The sequence below is a fragment of the Acomys minous genome (assembly GCF_964271855.1).
Source record: "Acomys minous genome assembly, chromosome: 2".
Classification (NCBI taxonomy): domain Eukaryota; kingdom Metazoa; phylum Chordata; class Mammalia; order Rodentia; family Muridae; genus Acomys; species Acomys minous.
This window is the reverse complement of record NC_140484.1, coordinates 31,807,659-31,827,418: the sequence shown is the minus strand read 5'-3', so window position 1 is coordinate 31,827,418 and position 19,760 is coordinate 31,807,659. Positions and strand designations below refer to the sequence as shown.

The window sequence follows — 19,760 nt, the reverse complement described above, 5'->3', positions numbered from 1 at the left end:
TGCCTACATCTTAACAGTCACAAAGAAAGTGAAATATACACACGTTTCAAGTTGAGAAGCTTCATACATTCTTTATGAACAACTTGACTTCAATTTCAACTCTCCAAGGGAAAGGAACAGAGATGAAGATGGAAGAAAAAAAAAAACTCTCAAAGTACCATAACTGTCACAAATAGCGTTGTAAACTGAGTTCTCACAAAGCTTCCTTGTGTCCTTTTCCTGTTCAACACAGACAAAGTCTCAAAACCACAATGAAAATTGTTAACACTCTCCTGTGGGGAGGGAGGTGCATCAAAGTGAAACAGAACCTCAGGACTACCCCTCCCATCTCCACATGAAAGATAAAGCGCTGTCAGTAACCACTAACCCAAGTAGCACAGATGCCCTGCATCCGGTTTAAATCACAAGCACAAGCGCGCGCACACACACAAGCTCACACACACACACATACACACGTCAAAAGGGGAGGGGGAGAGAAAGAGAGAGGAGAGGGAGAGGAGAGAGGAGACACAGAAAGAAGAGAGAGGGAAGAGGAGAGAGGAGAGATTGAGAGACTTAAAAAAAAAAACCTCTCAGAGCAGAAGAGGCCCCCCTGGTTTCAATGTGTGTGCAAAGGGGGGGGGGGGGAGAAGACTGCTGAATGGATATTAAGACTGTTTGCAGCACAAAGAAAAGAAATACAGTTTTAAAAGAAAAAGAGAATCCCGTGAGGCCAGTGATGGTCAAATAAGTGCAGCCCGTTTAGCAGCAGGCACAGAGGGGCCGAAACGAAGAAAGCGGGCTTCGGGAAAAGTTCACCGAGGTACGAGGATAAAAACAACAAAACCCCCCAACAAGGCCCCGCAAGTGAACAACAACAACAACAACAGCACAGCACCTTTTGGGGACCCCCCCTGCTCACTGCTGTCTATTCCGATTTGGAAAGCAGCAGAGCCACCAGGCAGCTTTGCAAAGCAGCGAATTAAAGAAAGAGGGAGAGGGAGAAAGCAAGCCCCTTCTCTCCAGCTGCCCCTCCTCCTGAGCGCCCGCAGACCTGGGGGGAGACGCTCCAACCCCCGCGACGGACAGCGGCGGCTTCCTAGCCCGCTCGCCCCGCAGCCCCGGCCCCCGCTCCATCCCTGAGCGCCGAGGCCGGGCAGGCAGGCGCGCGGCGCCCACACCCCCGAGCCCGCCGCGCGCGGGTCCATTGTAAACAAGCCCCGGGGACCGAGCCCCTCCAGCGGCCGCAGCCGGTGTCAGGAGGGAGACCCCCGCCACAGCCACGCTCGCTCGCACACACGAACACACGCACGGACACACACGCTCCCACACACATGTAGAGACCGAAGAATATTCACCTTGGCTGTGGATTATTGTGGTGTTGTTGGTGGGTGATGGAGATGGTGGTGGTGGGGAGGAGGAGGAGGAGGAAGAGGAGGAGGAGGAGGAGAGGAGTAGTTGTTGTTGATGGGTAACAGTCGCCAGGACTACGGTGACTATGGCGCTTGATTCACAAGGCAACGGTTGCTATAACTCACAAAAGAGAGAGAGAGGGAGAGAGAGAGGGAGCAAGGGAGAGGGAGACACTCGCGCGGGGAGGGGCGGGGGGAGGGAGGAGGAGAGGGGGCGGGCCCGAGAGCGCCGGAAGAAGCGGGTTCGCCGCCGTGACTGACAGCTCGGAGCCCGGGTGGGGGCCGCGGTCGGGATTCCGACTTCGGTCCCCCACCCCCCGAGGTGCGCTTAGACTTGGCGGGCCCGCCCGCGGTCAGTACGAGTCCGCCTTGAGGGACGCTACGGCGGACGCCGGGAAGCCGGGGAAGCTGAGGATCCAGAGGCGAGGGCTACTTTCCGTGACACCGGCCCCGCCCGCCTCTGCAGCCAGCTCAGTGCCCAGAAGCCCCGCAGCCCCGAGAGGAAAACCGCGAAGCCAGGGGACGGGGAGTGACGAGGGCCCCGACACTGTGTGAGACGCGCGCTACCGCGGGGGGCAGACCCCACTTTGAAGAGCAGGCTCCGCCCGTGGGCGTACGTCATTTCCGGGGAGGGTCCGGCCGATGTCCCGGATGTGCTGCGCTCCGCCCCCCCTCCTCACCCCCACCCCACCTTAAGCTTTTTTTTTTTTTTTTCCCCCTCTCCTTGCTCGCTGGTGGTGTTCCCCGGCCGTTTATGCCTAGCGGGTGATCCCTTCCCACACTCTCTGCGGCCCGCGAGGGCCTCCAGGGCCTCGGCCATGCTCTCCCCTGCACGGTCCGCTCGTTCGCTACCTCGTGCCTCCCGAGACCGCGGCTCCGGGAGCGCAGGCGGCGGGGCGTGAGCGGTGCCTTCGCCGCCATCTTAGGGAGCGAGAGCCTGGGCTCGCGAACCGTGACCCATCCGGCTCGACGCGGCGGAGACCTTCCCAGCGGAACCGAGAGGCGAAGTTATCACCCTGCAGGACCGGGAGGAAGTGCTAATGAGAAAGGAATTTGTACTTCCCGAGGATGAGGGGACTTACAGGGATGGTTAGACCTTCAAGAGAAGCCTTTGGGCAATCCTTAAGGTGCTCAACCCCGTTAAGAGTTGACGGGATGGCTTAGAGGTAGACCCACTGCCCTACTGTCGCTTGCATCGGTTTCTGAACTGTCTAGAGTAGTTAGTTTTTAAGCTGTTTCTGACCGGGTTTGTTTTTTTTTTTTTTTTAAGATAGAAATGGCTTCTGTCCATGAAGAACGTTATTAGCATACAACCTGGCACCTCAAACTCCCGCTTGATAGGCACAGCTTCTAATACCTCTTGGTTCAAGCATATTCGTCCAATTCTCCTCACACTGAAGTCCGGCAGGCACGTGCCCCCGGGCGCGCCAATACCCAAAATCTCCAACATTTGCAGCTAAGCAGCTTATCCAAGACAATAACATACTGGAAGTAGAGCCTTAAGAAGTCAGTTCTCCACTTGAGGCTTAATTTTTGCACCTGCAAATAAGGGATTTTGGCCGGCATGAGTTCACTGTTTAAAAAAAAAAAAAAAAACACTGAGCTCTTTTTCTGTGCCCCAGACCTTGTGCTAAGTGTTTTACATACATTATCTCATTTAATCCTGACACCTGTTCTATTGGATACATAATATTCTCATTTTAGGGGAAACAAGCCGACACTTTATCTTGCCTTTCTGTGCCGTGAAATACTAGGCAAACCAACTATTGGAACAATAGAGTTAACAGTAATACTGTTAGCTTTGACATTTTTATAATTTTCTAAGTCTTGCCTGTAAGTTACAATACAGTAGCTAACAGTAAAAACAAGCACGGGCGAAAGTTAAAGCAGGTCATTACGCACTGTGTGGTGGTAGACAAAAATGGCACCGAAACTCTTCACATTTAGAAGACGCCTTTTGCAACATTTACAGATCCAGTCCTCTGCTTTGACGTTGGTTAGGGGTGCTGGATGACGCTCCAAGGCTCTGAGCAGCTTTGCTGCTGCAGCCCCATTGTCTGTTAGTTCGCCTGCCTTCCCACTGTCAGCTGTTGCTTCTTACTGCTGTCAGTGGGCAGAGTTCTATTATCCTCCCCACCCTTTTAATTTACTGCTTTTAATCTGCTCGAAAGGAAACCGCATAATGAACCTTGTGCAAAACTGTCTCAAGGGTATAAATAGATACTTTGAGGCACTGTCCTTTAGGAAAAGTGTGACCTTTGCACTTAGAACGTGGTAACATGAGTTTCAAGCAATTTGGACACTTTTTTACTCCTAGCTTCTGGTACCACCTTTTTAAACTCTCAGAATGCATACTTTTATTTCCATGAGTTCTTACAAAGTTAGGATCTTTTCCCTTTTATGCTAATTAGAGGTATGTCTTCTAATTGTAGTAAGGTTAATATATAAATTTCAGTGTTACCGTTATACTAATTCAAAAGAACCAAGTTACAATGCAAGTTTATAGAATGCAACATGATAGATTATATATGATTGTAATGTATATTAAATCCTTTCACTGGTCAATAGTAGTGACAGGAACTCTTCAGTTCATTTTTAAAGCTGTGAGGTTGTATCTTCCTAGACTTCATATGTTCCAGAAATAACTTGTTAGGGAGTCTTAGGAAAGATACAGCAAGGTCTTCACAGCGGTTGCTTTTTACAATGAGAATATAATCTGAGCTCAAGAAAGGTATCTTCCATTCCTTGACAATTCAATAAACATCAGTACAACACTTTTTTTTTCTGAAATCCAAAAATGAGGCAGACATAGTTCCTGTCAGTGCATGCTGTTAGTTTTTCTGCATGCAGTTAAATGTTTCCTTTGAACAGTGTTTCCACTATAAGGCTGTAGTGATTGGGAAAGACATGGCTAAACACACTTGTGTCCAAACCACTTGAAGAAAAGAAGCCCTAATTATCTTTGTATTACTATACAGATTGCTATTGGCATATCCTTAAGGGTAAATTTCTTTTCCAACATCATCTGTTATGATATTTCCACCTATTGGGACACCTACTGCATATTCAAGAACTAATAAAGAATTTCAAAGAAAGAAAAATGTGTATGCAAAGATAAAATACTGATATACCATAGCAGTGCTTCAAAAAAAATAATTATGTGGAGAGCATTGACAATGTATGCTGTAGAGCTTACCATTAAATTCCTAGTGGATCCGTATAAAGCAGGACTTGCACCTGTTTTAAAGTCATCCATGTGATTACCTGTTTCTGCAGTTGAGACACACAATAGAATCTTGTTCCCATGTGTGAAATGAAAGGTTCCTTTCTGCTCATTTTTACTAAGTACTCGTGATGGGCCAGTGAGTCTAGTGACTCTTCTAGACCGGAAATGCTATGAGCATGTGATAAATACCAACAAGCAAGTGATGCCAAAGTGACTCAAACATTGCTCAGGGGCGAGCATTCCTTCCTCAGCACCAAGTCAAACGAAAGTTAGACATAATTTCTAATTATCCTCTGGAGCACCCACCAGAAAGCATGCTTTGATTTTGAAAGCAGTGCAGTAACTTAACTGTTTTGGTAAATTTGTCTTTCTAATTGTGTTTTCATTAAGCACTACAAATCAGCTGATTATTCAGCAATCCTGACGTCTGTCTATTCTTATATAAGTATATCTTGAAATTAGACTTTCAGCCCAGTGTATAAAGACCATAGTAGAATCATAAATTGACTCAAGACCAAAGTAAAAATTTATGTATGCATTCAGCTCTTCAACTAATTCAGAACATCAAGTAGAGTATTTGCACCATTAAACCTAAATATCTGGAAGCAATCCAAATGTCAGATATCTGTCAGCTAAAGGATGCATAAACAATTGTGATACAGTCACACATTGTAAAGCAACTGAACAGTTGAAAAGACTATTTATTGATATACAAAACAACATGAATACATCTCAGAACCATTATGGTCAACACAAGAGGCCAAGTACAAATGTGAGAATCCACTTATATGAAGTCCACATACTGGGAAAACTGGTGTTTTCCTGTGATGGCAGTGGCAACAGAGTGGGATTTACTAGGGTGGAAATTTCTAAGGTGACAGCAATATCCCACACTCCCAAGTTTTAGCCAAAATTTAATATGCTATTAAATTTTAATTGTAAATTAATTTCATGTAAACTTCATACAGCCACATTTTAACTACTTGATAACCACATGTGGCAATGGCAACTAAATTGGACAGTGCACACAGAATATCTGTAGTGTTTCAAAATGTCTACCAAAGGAAGTTCTTCCTTTTCTCTTCTCAACTAATGTGTGTATACACACACACACACACACACATATATATACACACACATTTAGTTGTCAAAATCGTGATCAATGAATATTGTATGTCAATTTTATGTGCCCCAATCCCAAAAATTATTCATTAGCCAATTTGTTAAATCATTAGCAGAATTTTAATAAATTAATAATTTGATTGGCCTGTTTTTTTCTTTGTTTTTTATTCACTTCAGAAAAAGAATAAGAAAATTATCCGTAGCAATTTTTTTTTAAGATCAAGTAAGCAATGAAGTAGATGATGTTGATTTGTTGCTCAAAGAAATAAATTCTGCCACTTTAAAATACTCCTTATCTTGAGGGGGAAAAGGAAACCATTTTGAGGGCCCAAAGTGCACTCTAGAATACTTCAAAGAAAATTTTCTAACTGTCCTCTTGGAGCCTTGGTGAATGGAAAGGTGATAGACACCTTGTGAGGTAACACTTAGGGAAACCTGGGAGACGCAGGTAGTCTGAGCACATTGTAAAGTCAAGTAAGCTCTCTGGACCACCCAAGGTTCAGAGGGGCCAGCACAAGGGTTCAGTGGCTAAAAGTACTTGCTGCCAATCCTGCTGATCCTAGTTTGATCCCCAAAGCCCACATGGAAGAAAAGAACCAACTATCACAAATTGTCCTTGGATCTCCACATACAAGCTGTGGTACACATATACCAAAACCCTCCCCAATGCATCCCCAGTGCTGACACACACACAAAGAAATTTAAAAAAAAAAAAAATCAAGTTTGTAATCACAGACCAACAATCTCTGACCTCAAGCTCCAAAGAGTTCAAAACATGAAAACAAGAACAGATTCAAAATAATAAGTATGTATATTTAGCTGATACTTTTAGAAAAGAGAAAAAAAATGGCCCAAAATAGGGACTCTAAATAAAGATAATAAATATGTCCACTGGGGTGTAAGCATTTTGTGAACTCTTAAGTAGTTTTTTACAAGATGAAAACTTGATTTGTTACCAACTGAATCATAGCCATCAGTTAATGTATTTCATACTGGAAATCACTTTAATTTGACCAGTTATCTGTGGTCAGTAGATTGATTTTAATTGAGCTAAATTATTTAATTAAAATTTTAAACTGATAAGTTCTTAAGTTGTCTTCCTCTTTCTCCTCCACCAACCTGCAATAAAGCCTGAAAGAAGCAGCTTCCAAATCTGTGCCGGACCACTGCTTATACAGAGTAGATACGTGCTGCCTAAGCCTTCCTTTGGGTTGTGTGTGTGTGTGTTTTTTTAAACAATTATTCTTACTGTTGCAGGCTAGGACTTAGGGTTCTCACACAAATATTTTTGAACAGCGTACCATAGCTCTGACTGAAGAAAAATGATCACCAAAGTAGATGTATTTGTTGCTTTTTGTTTTAAACTTTTGTACTTTTTTCTTTGTTCCTTTCATTTTGTTTTGTTTTAATGGCATTTTATATGTCCATATACTATTTTTATAAAACGTTTGTTTAGCATATTATCTTTGTTTGAAGGGGCAAAGAACATAAAAATTAGATGTTTACAGTAAGGTGTTTGGAATATGCTCTGAGCACTGTTTGAAGCTTCATTGGGTACTTTCTTCCGTAAAAGATTAGGATCATGTTTTAAAGCCTTAATGGGACTTGCTTCACTGACTGGAACCTAATTTTGGATACCTTTGACCCAATCTAATAGGTAATATACCATATTAAATATACACAACTAAGAATTGTTTACAAGTGCCCTAATGGTAGGTTTTTATAGACTTCTAATATGTAAATTGCATTTGCAGCTTTCTATGAAGTCAGTGTTTTCAGATCTCTAAAATTTTCAAAAGCTCTTAAGATATGTGTAAGTCCTGTAGAGCTTACAAGATAAATGACCCTGAAAGAATAATGAAAAATTTAAATTTAATACAATTTATACTTAAGTTGTTTTTCTTCCTTGCCTCTGAGTGAGGATTAATTAGGAAGTCTGGTGGTTCACTGAGATGGAATAGTATGAGGAATTCTGAGGACTAGTTTCACAAAGATCAGAAAAATAAATTATTTTCCAAGATGATTAGTGCATTTTGTTCAGTATTCTTGCTTGGCACTATAACCTTTGCCTCACTATGAAATTATAAAATAAACTACAGACAGTTTGAATATGCTTTATAGGATTACCCTATTTGTAGCTTCAAATGTGTGACATGATAATTACAGACTTCTTGTTAAATGTTATATCATTCTCCACCCAGAAAAAAATAATCCTTAATGAACACTAATTTGTGCCAAAGATTTGGTAGAAGAAGAAATTTTGATATGAATAATTCAGAAAAGATATATAACAATGTATGACAAAGAATTTTAATCAGGTTAAACATGTATATTTTGAAATTAAATGTTTCAAATTTTAAAAACTGCATGAAACGCCATGCCTTTCTTAAGTCAGCACTGACTCAGAGACCCCAGAGTCATGGGATTGCATTTCTAGAATGACCATAGCAACATCAGTTTCTAACGATCCCGCTACAGAGGGGAAAGCACTGAGTGATACATAGAAAAGTGGATCTAAGCTGGAGCCTAATCCTAAATGGGAGTTATGCCTGCTGAAAGCAAACCAGAGAGCACCCAACAGAAGGATGAGTAATTTTATAAAAATATTTTAAGTTAGTCGTTTAATCAAAACATTACAACTTGTTAGCAACTCTTCAAAGAACCACACCTCTATATTTGGCAGTCTTATTTGGAAAAGAAATATAATTGTAGAAGTTTATGGTAGACTTTAAAAGCTATCTATAAAGCGTACCTGTCAGAAACAGGTTAAGGTAGGCTGGAAGTTGTAGCACTTTAAGGAAGTTGAAAGGACCCTAGCAAGTATCTGCAAACTCAATGCGAAGTAAATGCTAATGAAGCAATATTATAAGAAAAAGAAAAATGTAATGATAAAGTTTAATCAGCTGAGATGACTACTGTGGAGTTTTGATGAGGATGTTTGAGACCTCCGATTTAGTGGAGTTGACTTGCTTCAACTGTTGTCATTGTGTTGCTGCCGCTGTTACTGTGGGTGGCGGTTCTGCTGCTGTTGCTGTTGCTGTTACTGTTTTCATTTTGAAAAATGACTAAAGGAAACTAGTCATAGAGGTAGATACAGTTAAGGTTACTCCTAGGAAGAGGAGGAAGACAAAAATCCAGATGAATAAGTATTGACAACCATTTAAAATTATTGCGTATAATCAACACTGAGCTACTTAACATTACTGGTGCTCTGCTGTGTGGGCTGTGGGCCTTTGGGGGATGGGACATGGATGAGAGGGGGCTACAGAGGAACTGAAACTCAGCCTCCCTGTAGCGGCCTCTCTCTCTACACTTTCACTCTCCCCTACTTCCTTTCTTCTTCTGTGGACCCCACCATGCATTGTTGCCCTGCACTGGCCCAAGTATGCAAATATGCATGGTTATTCTAAGAAGGGACTGGGCTAAATATTCTACTCAAGTCTCCTTCCAGTCTGCTGCTCTCAAGATCAATACATTGCTCTTTCATTTCCCCTGTACCCGCACCTTGGTAAACAGACTCTGTGAGCTTAACCCCTCTTCTCTAGATGTCATCTATCCTTTCTGAGACCCTAATGGCATGCAGCGAGCTAACAGGTTACTTAGTCAGTCTTCCAGGTAGGGTTGTCTTAACAAAGCACTATACACTGGCCGGCTTAAATAGCAGACATTTTCCCCCACAATTCTGGAGACTAGTTTCTGGAGCTCAGAAATGACAGAAGTGTGTGTGTGTGTGTGTGTGTGTGTGTGTGTGTGTGTGTGTGTGTGTGTGTACGTGCATGTGTGTTTTGTTTTTTGTTTTGTTTTGTTGTTTTTAATTCTGCAGCATCCCTCTTAGGTTCAATAGACGCTTATCATGTACCTCACATGACTTCATGTGATATTCCCTCAGTGGGTCCACGTTCTAATAACAAATTCCTAAAATGACTCCAATCGTAGTGAACTGGAGCCCTGATAATGACCTCATTTTAACTGAATTACTTCTTTAATGACCCCCATCGCCCATGCCAGTCACATTCTAGAGCACATATAAAGGGGAGGGGAGACATAGTAAAGATGTGGATAAAAGCACAGAATGTATTATATCATGCCAAGATCATGTATGAACATAAGGGAAAGATAGTCTTGAGCTTACCCTGAAACACAATGAAGGAGGAGAGGATATTTAAAAGAAGCACAGCTTTATAAATATGCACATTTCAATCACAGAGCCAAGTGCCTGAGAGACACGTGTGGGCTCTAGCTAAGCCACAGCCACAGTCAGAACTAACACTAGTGGAGAGTTAGCTGCGTCCACCCTCTATGAGCAGGAGAATTCATGTTTGAAGCTTGCAGAGCTCCTGTTCCTTTCACGCAAGGTGAAGTCTTAGGACAAGTGTAATGAGAACTCTGAAATTTTGGTTTTTTAAAAAACAAAACAAAACAGAAATAGACACAGAAGAATGTGCTTTCATTTTGCTCCCAGGTGTGGGGATATGGAACTGTTGTAAATAGTTCCAGTGACTGTGTGACATTTGGAATTCTGGGAATTTTTTTGGAGGGTATATAAATGCTAGAGCCCCAGGGGTGAGGTGGGTAGTTGTTGGTCATTTGTGAAGTTTTTGGTTTTGGTTTGTTAGTAGTTGTACTTAAGGAAGAAACAAGAAGAAAGAAATTAGATTCCGAGATCTCTATCTTTCTCTCCCCTCTGTCCTCCTTTCTCCCCTATCTAATGATAGTGGGTGAAACGGGGGGGGGGGGGGGGGGAGGGTGAGAAAAAGAAGAACCTACAAAGTCACAAAAAACAGCCACAAGCAAAGACCAAACAAGAAAAAAGATATAAGATTCACCTCTCTCTCTCCCTCTCTCCCTCTCTCCCTCTCTCCCCCCCCATCTCTCCCTCTCTCTCCCTCTCCCTCTCCCTCTCTCCCTTCCTCCTTCCCTTCCCCCCTCTATCCTATCTTTTTTTCTAGTGATAGAAGATGAAACCAGGGGATAAAGGGTGGGGAGAAGAAGAACCTACAAAGTAGTAAAAGTCTAGTTACAGTTATCAACGGTATGTACTGAGAAACACTCATGGGGCAACTTCCAGCACGTTCTTCTTTTAAAGTGCTTGTTTAGGATCTTTACCCTCATCCCGTTTATTTCCACTCTCTTCTCTTGCTGTTTAAAACAAAGATATCACCAGGTTGAATGCATGGGATGATGGGACGGGAGACTACATATCTAATTGTGAGGCCAATACACTGCTCTGCATCATTTTAATTTGAAAAATATAAAATATATTAGCTTACCCAAGTCTCAATTAACATAAGCATTGTCCACTTACTAGGTACTGTTTAATTTTTATATGATTTGTTTTGTTTTATCCTTGTAATAATTCTGTGGTAGATTAACCTTCCCACTCTCTATAAACAGAGAATTTTTCCTGAATGGCATACCCCATACCAAGTAGTAGCTCAGGTTTGAACCAGTTTACCAGATCCCTAATCAACACCTTCAACCACCAGGCTGAGTGCCTTCTCCACCTTTTAATCCCATGAGCATCCAAATCCCATCTAGGAAACAGGTTAGTTTTGAAAGGGACGCACAGAACAAGAGGCTCACACACTCAGCGCTGAGCCAGCGAGACAGTCTATCCAGGGACTAAATGGGGGGAAATCCCTATATTCCAGAGCCTTCCCTTTCCTTGCTTAAAATGTAGCCTACAGTTTGCAAAAGCTTCATCTGTGCTTTAAATACTGACAGTTTGCCTTTAAATTCTTAAAATTATCCTCGTAAGAGTCTCCTGTGAGGCTCTGTCAGCCTGAAATCATTTGCTCCCTAGTTATCGGGCCATGATAAACTGAATTGAGCCAAGATGGCTAAGACCTGTGCCCCGAAGGGGCTTCTCTTTGGCCATACTCTGCCTGAGCCCTTTTCAGAACCCCAGCTGGGATAATCTTTGGTGCAATCTGGGGAAAAGTTCTACATTAATTGTCAGTTTTGTCTTGAGAAAGAGTGAGCTCTCAGCCAGGAGTCAGTCCTTATGGTGGCGGCTCTGTTGCTTCCCTGCTATCAGCAGGAGAGCTTTAAGAGTGTTAAGGGCTTTGTAAGCCCCCCTCTTAAAGAACCTGCAGAAAAGGGAATTTTTAAGGACATCTTGATTTTCTTTTTTAATGTTTAGGCGGCTAGGTCGGGGTGGGGCGGGGGCGGGGGGACCCAGAAACTGGACAAGTGGAAATTTTCTATTCCCTTGCCATCTGGCATATAAGTGGCTTTGGAAAGGCGACTGGATCTACTCAAAGAATGTGTATGTGTTAAAATCCTGTAAAGAAATAATGAAACAAAGAGGGGATCCATTTATTTACATGCAATAGAAGTTTTGAAGGCAAAACAGAGAAAGTAAAGGATTTACAATGTCTCGCCCACGATTTGCTTCCAGGCCACCAGCAATCCTGCCCGTCACACATTGCTCTGTTAGGATGGAGTTGTCAGAATGAGTCTAGCCTTGTGCCCGCTGTGTTTTAATGTCAACTTCTTGTAACTGCTTTTTCATCCAACAAAGACAGTTAAAAGGTATGTTATCAATATATTATCATGTCCTTTTGAGATAGAAATAACTTATTCTTTTCAAACACATGTTGACTCAGGATAGTTCACAGTGAATTCACCCATATTAAGAATATGCAAGTTAGTAAATATTCACAATGTATTGCAGTCCTTGGATCACTACCCTTATCAAGACACTTGATGCTTCTATCAATTATTATCAACCCCCCCCCCCTTGTGGCTCTATGGTTTACTCTTTTTTAACTTTACTCTTTGTGCAGGGAAAATTTGGACCTACTGAGTATGAGTGTGTGTGTGTGTGTGTGTGTGTGTGTGTGTGTGTGTGTGTGTGTGTGTTTATTTCATTCACTAGAATGGCTTATAATAACTGCAATATATTATTTAAAATTTCATTGGGTCTGATTTCTTTTATTTGACAGAATGTTTTCCATATTGTTATCAATATTACCAATGTATTGCTGAGAAAAAGTATACTGAATGGATATACCACAATTTCTTTCCAGGTTTTTGTGATAAAGAAGACTGCAGTACGCATGTGTGTGTGTGCATGTGTGTACAAATGCTCTTGTGGGCAGACATTTTCCTTTCACTTTGGTAAACACTGGCAAGTGGAACTGCAGAGTGCTGACTTCATGTGAAGTTGGCAAAGTGCTTTCTCTGTGACTTTATCACTTTGTGTTTTCCTCAGAAATACATGAGAATTCTTGTCCCAATGACAGTTTTCACCACACGCTTAATATGGTTTTCCAACGATTAGCACTGTTAAGCATCACTCTGTGAACTTATTGGAAATTCTTTTCTCTGTGAATTCTCTGTTCATATGTTGCTCCTTGCCCAATGTTTATAGTTGGAAGCATCTTCCTGAGGAGGGGGAGTCCTTACCATATTTAGATTTGAATCTTTTGTCACATGGACACTGTGCACATATTTCTTCCACTGATTCTCTTGCCTTTTCATTTCAAAGAGCAAATTATTTCAGTTTTGGTGAAATCGTATATTCTATCAATATTATATTTTTGGTTTATGTCCTTTTAATTTTATCTAAAATGCATTTTCTTTTTACTCAAGCTTTGTTATTTTTACTGGTTTTATAACAAAGTTTTATTATTTTTTTCTCTTTAGTTTAAGCCTATACGTTGAGTTAGGTTTCATAGACAATGTGAGGTATGGGCCGTGGTTCACAAATCTTCATTCAAATATCCACCTGTCCAGCACAGTCAGCTAAAGAACAGCCCTTCCTCACAGAGTGCCTTTCCCCTTTGGTCAAAATTGGCTGTTAATAAATACTTACATCTACTTGGGAATTTTTAAAAATTCTGTTATTTTGATATGCTTGAATGCCACATTGTTTATAGTATGGCAACATTATAATATGTTTAGAAATCAAGGAGTATTAAACTTCCATTTTTTCTTTTATTTTGCAATCTTTTATTAGTTACTTGAGAATTTCATACAATGTCTTTTGATCTATCCACTCTCCCTCTCCAACTCTTTTCCCTCCCCCACCCACACAATTTGTGTCCTCCGGTTTTTTAAACCCTCCAAATCTAAATTTTGCTACCCATATATTCTTGGGCTTGTGGCCTTCTGCTAGAGTATGGCCAACCTACCAGGAGCCACACCCTTAGGAAGACTGACTACCAATTGCCAATAACTCCTCAGTAGTGTGGGACTTCATGCCCATCTCTCTCTATGCTGGGACTCGCTCCGGCTTGAGCTTGCCCAGGTCTTGTGCATGCTGACACAACTGCTGTGAGGTCACATGCGCAGCTGCCCCACTATGTCTGGAAAGCAATGTCTCCTTGTAGTCATATACTGCCTCTTCTACAATGGCTCCTTAGCCTTCAGAGGAGGACATGTAATATTTATGTCACCTTAAGGGCTGAGTATTCCACAATGTGCTATTCTCTGAGCCCTGACCAGATATGAGTCTCTGTGTTTATCACCATCTACTGAAGAAAGAGTTTTCTCTGATGAGAACTGACAAGTGTACTCGTCTGTGGGTGTGACAGTTAGTCATTAAGAGTCTGTTTAATATTAAGTCTAGGTGGCAGAATGATTGTAGTAGGTTTTTCCATAGGGTCTATGGCCTGTCTACCCATGGGTTCTTGGCCCCAATAATGGTGCCAAGTATGGCACTTGTGGAATAGAACTTAGATCTAATGATAAAGTAGCTTTCTCAATGATACTCATGCTATCAGTGTACAAGCGGGCATGTATTGCCAACCAGTCATTATGTGGCGCTCAGAGTCCACAGCTGGGTAAGACAATGATTACTTTTCTCCTCCAGTGGTGTGCAGTGTCCTTCAGCACTATGGAAACTAGCCAGTAAGGACAAAGCTTCCATGTGATTACCAGGTGATTTTTCCATGCTCTATGACTCAAGATATGGTATCTTCAGCAATGAGATACCATCTTTTAAAAAAGAGTCTTGACTATTCTGGTCATTTACATTTCCATATGAATGTGAGGATTTCTTTGCTAACCTCTACAAAGAGTCTTTCTAGGATTTGAATTGGTTGGCACTTACTCTAGAAATTGGTTTTCTCAGAACAAACATATTAGGGATGTTGCATTTTCTGATTATGAATAACTTATTTCTCTTTTTTCATTAGGTCCTGTCTCTCACTAATGATTTCTAGTTTTCAGTGTTGTCATAGTTTGCTTTTCTGCTGTGATAAAACATTGACTAAAACCAAGATGGAAGAGAAAAGGGTTTATTTTAGGTTATAGTCCATCCATGACCGAGAGAAGCCAAGGAACACACTGAAACAGCAGTCATGGAGGAACATGGCATTCTTAGGACTGCTCTCCGTGGCTTCCTTGGCTTGTTTTCTTGTTCAGGCCCTGGGGTGGGCATTGCCCAGAGTGGAGTGGCTTCTCCTACATCAATCATCAGTCAGAGAACTGCACATCCTGGTGTGATGGAGGTGGTACTTCAACTGAGGTGACCTCTTCCCAGGGGACTCCACTTTCTGTAAAGTCGACAAAACACTCAGCACCAAGGTCCAGCTCTTTCTTGTCTTGGTCAGATTGATTCCTAATATCTTCATATTTTGGCACCATTATAAGTGATGTGGTTTTTATAATTATTTAGTTCACTGCTAGTGTAGAGGAATATATTTTCCTCTATACTTCAATTTTCTCTGCTATTCAACCACATCCAATTTTCGTGTTAGCCTATCTCCTGGTCCTTTGAGAAAGTCACTTCTTATTTCTAGTAGCTTCTGTGAGTCTATTAGATTTTCTAAGATGATCATAACCATATCAGTCTATCAGACATAATTAAAGATTTTTTTTTTAATTCTGGCAACTGAACCCAGGCCTTGGGCATGCTAACAACACCCTACCACTGAACTGAATCTCCAGCCCCAAAGACAATTTAATTTCACCTTGTCAAAAAGTAAAAGGCTTCCTTTCCCAGCAGCCAAGAGGACATAGTACTTAGGACCAGAGATAAGTTGTTTTCATTTTGTTTGTTTTTGTTTGGTTTGGTGTCAGTTAGTCTTTCAATCATATGTGGCATCTGTGGACTTCAGATGTAGGTAGAGAGCTTCAGCACCGCATAATTCAAGATGAGCAATTACAACGGTTTTCCTTCATCTTGTTATTATCTCTTAGATTCCTGTTTTTTCAAACTACATTTACATTATCTAGATTTATAGCTATTTCTATTTAGGACCATATGGAGGTGTTAGGAAAATTGAATAATCTTTCCTTTAACAGACATCTAAAAGTTTTGGATAAGGTATTTGAACAGCTTATTAAGCACATCACTAAGCTGGTAGGAAATGAAGAGAAATTCTCAAAGACCCGAACAGGGAACAAGGCTAAATCAGCGCTGACCAAAGGAAGCTGCTACCTCTAGTAAGTTAGACTTTCTATTTTGATGTGCTCTTGGAGCTTGCGCACACACACATCAAATAAATAATTAATTAATTAAATAGATAAAAATGAAATTTTATTTCACTCACACATTAAATAAATAAAATTCTTAAAAATCTATTAAAATTAAGTTTTGTTTTAGTTTTAGAATTTTTCTGTAGTTTATAAAGAAGTTAAAATTACATTGCTTGATAGTTTTTGGCCAGACCAAAAAAAAATCTGAAATACAAAGCAGCGAGCATTCAAATCCCTTTCCATTAATATACAGACTTTAGTTTCAGGAAAGCCTTACCTTCTATGGCATATGACAAATGAAGACTCAATTTCAAACTACCTTGAAAAATATTTTAAGAATTAAGAGCAGCCAGGTGGTGGTGTACACCTTAAATCCCAGCATTCAGGAAACAGAAGCACGTGGATCTCTAAGTTCAAGGCCAGCCTGACCTACAGTGCAAGTTCCAGGACAGCCAGGGATACACAGAGAAATTTTGTCTCAAAACCACAAAAAAAAAAAAAAAAAATTTAAAAAACTGACACATGACCGCCTCAACTCTTATAAAGGAAAACATTTGACTGGGGCTGGCTTACAGTTTCGAAAATTTAGTCCATCACAGCCATGGTGGGAAGCAAGGGAGTGCGCAGACAGGTGCGGTGCTGGAGGAGCTGGAAGTCTGAACATCTTGATCCACAGGCAGCAGAAGAAGACTGTGTGCTACATAGTCTTGAACATAGCTTGAACATAGGAGACCTCATAACCCCTATAGTGACACATTTCCTCAAGCAACCCCACACCTCCTAGTACTGCCACTCTCTATGGGCCAACCACTCAAATACATGAGTCTATGGGGGCCGTTCCTATCAAACTACCCCAGTGATTTTTTTTAATCTCATATTTTTCTTCCTTTGAAATGTGCTTTCTTAATGCTCACACCCTGATATCTGTTTAGTCCTTTGCTTCTCTTTGATTTATCAATTTTCCCCACAGATAATCGAAAAGGTTTTGTGAGGTTATTTTGAATGTGTTTTGTTTTTGTTTTTGCTCTTGTTTTTGTTTTGGGGAGTAGGCAATCAGGTCTGCAGTTTTGTTTTCTTGCTTTTGTTTTTAAGGTGGGTTAGGTGACCTGAGAATAGACTAAGGAAAGGAACCAGGTCAAAAGCCAATCTCAATCTCAAGAACTAGGTGAATGAAACGGGGGAGCTACAGTTGAACGAGTTGCTGAGGTGGGTTGCAAACTGTTCAGGGCTAGTCATTTGCCAACCGGGGAGGCATACTTGGTTCAAGAAAAGTGAATCAAAGCACATCTAAGCCATTTGCTGGTGACTCAGAGATCACGTCTCTCTGCCTGTCACAGGTCCTTGTCACCCCTGAATGTCCTCTCCTCTTCCCTTACTCTCCAACTCTGTCCATTCCATAAATTCAGTGCAAGTATCATCTCTTCTGTCAGAGTAATAGCCAACACAAATAAATTGAGCATTTACAGTGGCCAGGCACTAATGCCAAACACACAGTCTCGCTTAAACCTTGTTAGGAAAGGCACCTCTCTCTTCCTCATGTTGCAGGTTATGAAATTGGTGCCTACAGAAGTGACTCAGCTTGCACAAGATCAAGTAACACTTTACAGAGGAAAGAATAAAGCCCAAAGAGTCAGACTCAAGATTGAGCTTGCTGCTGCCTTTGGACTTCACCAGTTTCCCGGTTTGAGATGCCTTTCCTTATGTATGCGTGCTTGTATCATCGTATCCTCACCTCTCACTAATGTCTCCTGCTCACCCATTTCATAGTGGCTGAGAAGTATCTAAAATTAAAGGCCCAATATTGACTACAAAAAGGAGAATCTCAATGACTGTTTATGTCATTAATTTCTTATGATTACCAGTCAGGTTGCAGTTAGGACATTGGGTGCTGCATTAAAGAAATTCCTGCCAGTTGCATAGGCCTCAATACCTCAGCTCACCTTTCACCCTTCCAAGATGATTCTTTTATAAAAAGAATCTTGGTGCTCTCTCTCAGATACTGCTAGGATTAGGTAAAATATTTTCTGTGTCTTTCCTGTGCTCTATGTAGTGGCTGTCTGCTTCTCATAATCGTCACGCTGCTCATGGCATAGATCCGGAAAACGCCCTTCATAGCGCATTCGTTGTTTTTGCTCATGTTTGACTTTGAAGTTTTATCTCTTATTTTCATTCTCTTTGTTTGGCTATTTTGGTGGGACCTTAGAGAATGATGCAACATTTTGGCTTTACAGCTGAGTAACTACATTTGTCAAAGACCAGATGTGACTTGAAAAAAGGTTTTTTTCCCCCCCAACCAACTATTTAATATAAATACGTTGGGATTTGTTTCATCCATCAATACATATCCCTCAGTCTTTGAAGGGAAACAAGTAACGGAAGGAGAGTAAAGCTAAAGTGTAATGTAGAGGTGGATGCTCACCTGTTTCAATTAGGCCCAAGAAATCTTCTCCACTAAATGCTGCAAGACATCGAATGGGTCAACAAAGGCTGCAACAGAGAGACCAGCCGAAGGTCTGCCAGGCTCTGCCTAGCTCCCCACCCATATCTCTGGGACAGTACAAGCTGCTTTTCAAGCTGCCTACAAGACAGAAAAGCATGTGGAACTTCTCTCTCACGCTCTAGATGACCACCAGCCAACCTCCAATGTACATGTTGCTTTTAGTTCCTCACATGAGGGGATGGGATGAGAAGCAGATCCCAGCTGTGTGAATACATGGCGGGGCTGAGCCCAGAGTGCTTCCCTCTGCTCTAGCTATCCCTAGGCCTGGGCCTGGGAGCTTCTAACCTCCTCATAATCTAATCTTCTGTAATCCCTTGCTGGCTTCCGCTTCCAGCCTCTGTCTGCTAACCTAGGCCTAGAATGTTTTCAGCCTCAGAGACTTACTGCTGAATAAGCTTACACTTTCTAGTTCTTTCTGAACCCTGGCTTGCAGGTTCAACTCAGCTCTTCTGGCTCAAACTCCTCTCTAAGCTGATCATTTTAGTCTGGCTTCTCTCAGCCCCTGGCTGAATTGTTCTGCTTGGAAAATCTGCCTCTGAACTCTACGAACTAAACTGCACTGATTGTACAAACTGAACGGAAGTGAACTCAACTGAACTGCATCAAATTCAACTGACTCTCTACTGTACTCCCAAATCTACTGTACTATCTCCACAAACTCTACTGTATTCTTTTTAGTTTTTTAAAAATATTTTTCATTTTTACATATACATTTGTATTATTACACATACATACAATAAACTACTTACTCATAGCAAGAAGAACCAAGACTAAAAAAAGGGCAAGCATGGATGTAGGCAGAGTCCATGTCAAAACTCTACTGTATTTCTGTACTGTACTTTCCTCCTCTCTCTGTTCTCTCTCTTTGTTCTCTCTCTGTGTTCTCTCTCTGTGTTCTCTCTCTCTCTCTCTCTCTCTCTCTCTCTCTCTCTCTCTCTCTCTCTCTCTGTTCTTTCTCTCCCTTCCTCATTCCTGTGAGAGTTTTATATATCTTATCTCTGACTCCTTCTGTCAAATCTTTCTCTGATTTGTCACTTTGTCTATCCTTCAATTAGATATCATTGTTTGGGATTAAAAGTGTGTCTGTTTTTCA

At 41.5% G+C, this 19,760-nt stretch overlaps 1 protein-coding gene and 2 long non-coding RNA genes across 9 annotated transcripts in view; 1 reads left to right on the top strand and 2 right to left on the bottom strand.

Annotated features, from left to right (window-relative positions):
• Nucleotides 1-2,318, bottom strand: part of RFX3 (regulatory factor X3) — a 268,083-nt gene extending 265,765 nt beyond the window's left edge. For 2 of the 7 annotated variants that reach the window (XM_084769882.1, XM_084769881.1), the window contains exon 1: nt 1,338-1,577. Coding sequence is in view for 2 of the 7 variants with exons in the window: in XM_084769885.1 (XP_084626011.1) it covers nt 44-69 (26 nt within the window). In the remaining 5 variants the exon portion in view is untranslated. Of the gene's footprint in view, nt 1-43; nt 1,003-1,033; nt 1,125-1,337; nt 1,578-2,243 lie in introns of those variants that run through there. The other 5 variants (XM_084769883.1, XM_084769879.1, XM_084769878.1 and 2 more) reach the window with 5 other exon arrangements.
• Nucleotides 1,572-5,879, top strand: LOC311590714. The gene is made up of 2 exons (XR_014776968.1): nt 1,572-2,004; nt 2,318-5,879. It is a non-coding gene; the product is annotated as an uncharacterized lncRNA (long non-coding RNA).
• Nucleotides 5,880-8,647: 2,768 nt separating this feature from the next.
• On the bottom strand, nt 8,648-19,609 carry LOC311590703. Its single transcript, XR_014776962.1, has 4 exons — nt 19,417-19,609; nt 18,587-18,745; nt 12,113-12,244; nt 8,648-8,848 (listed from the first exon to the last, which is right to left on the bottom strand). It is a non-coding gene; the product is annotated as an uncharacterized lncRNA (long non-coding RNA).
• Nucleotides 19,610-19,760: the final 151 nt, after the last annotated feature.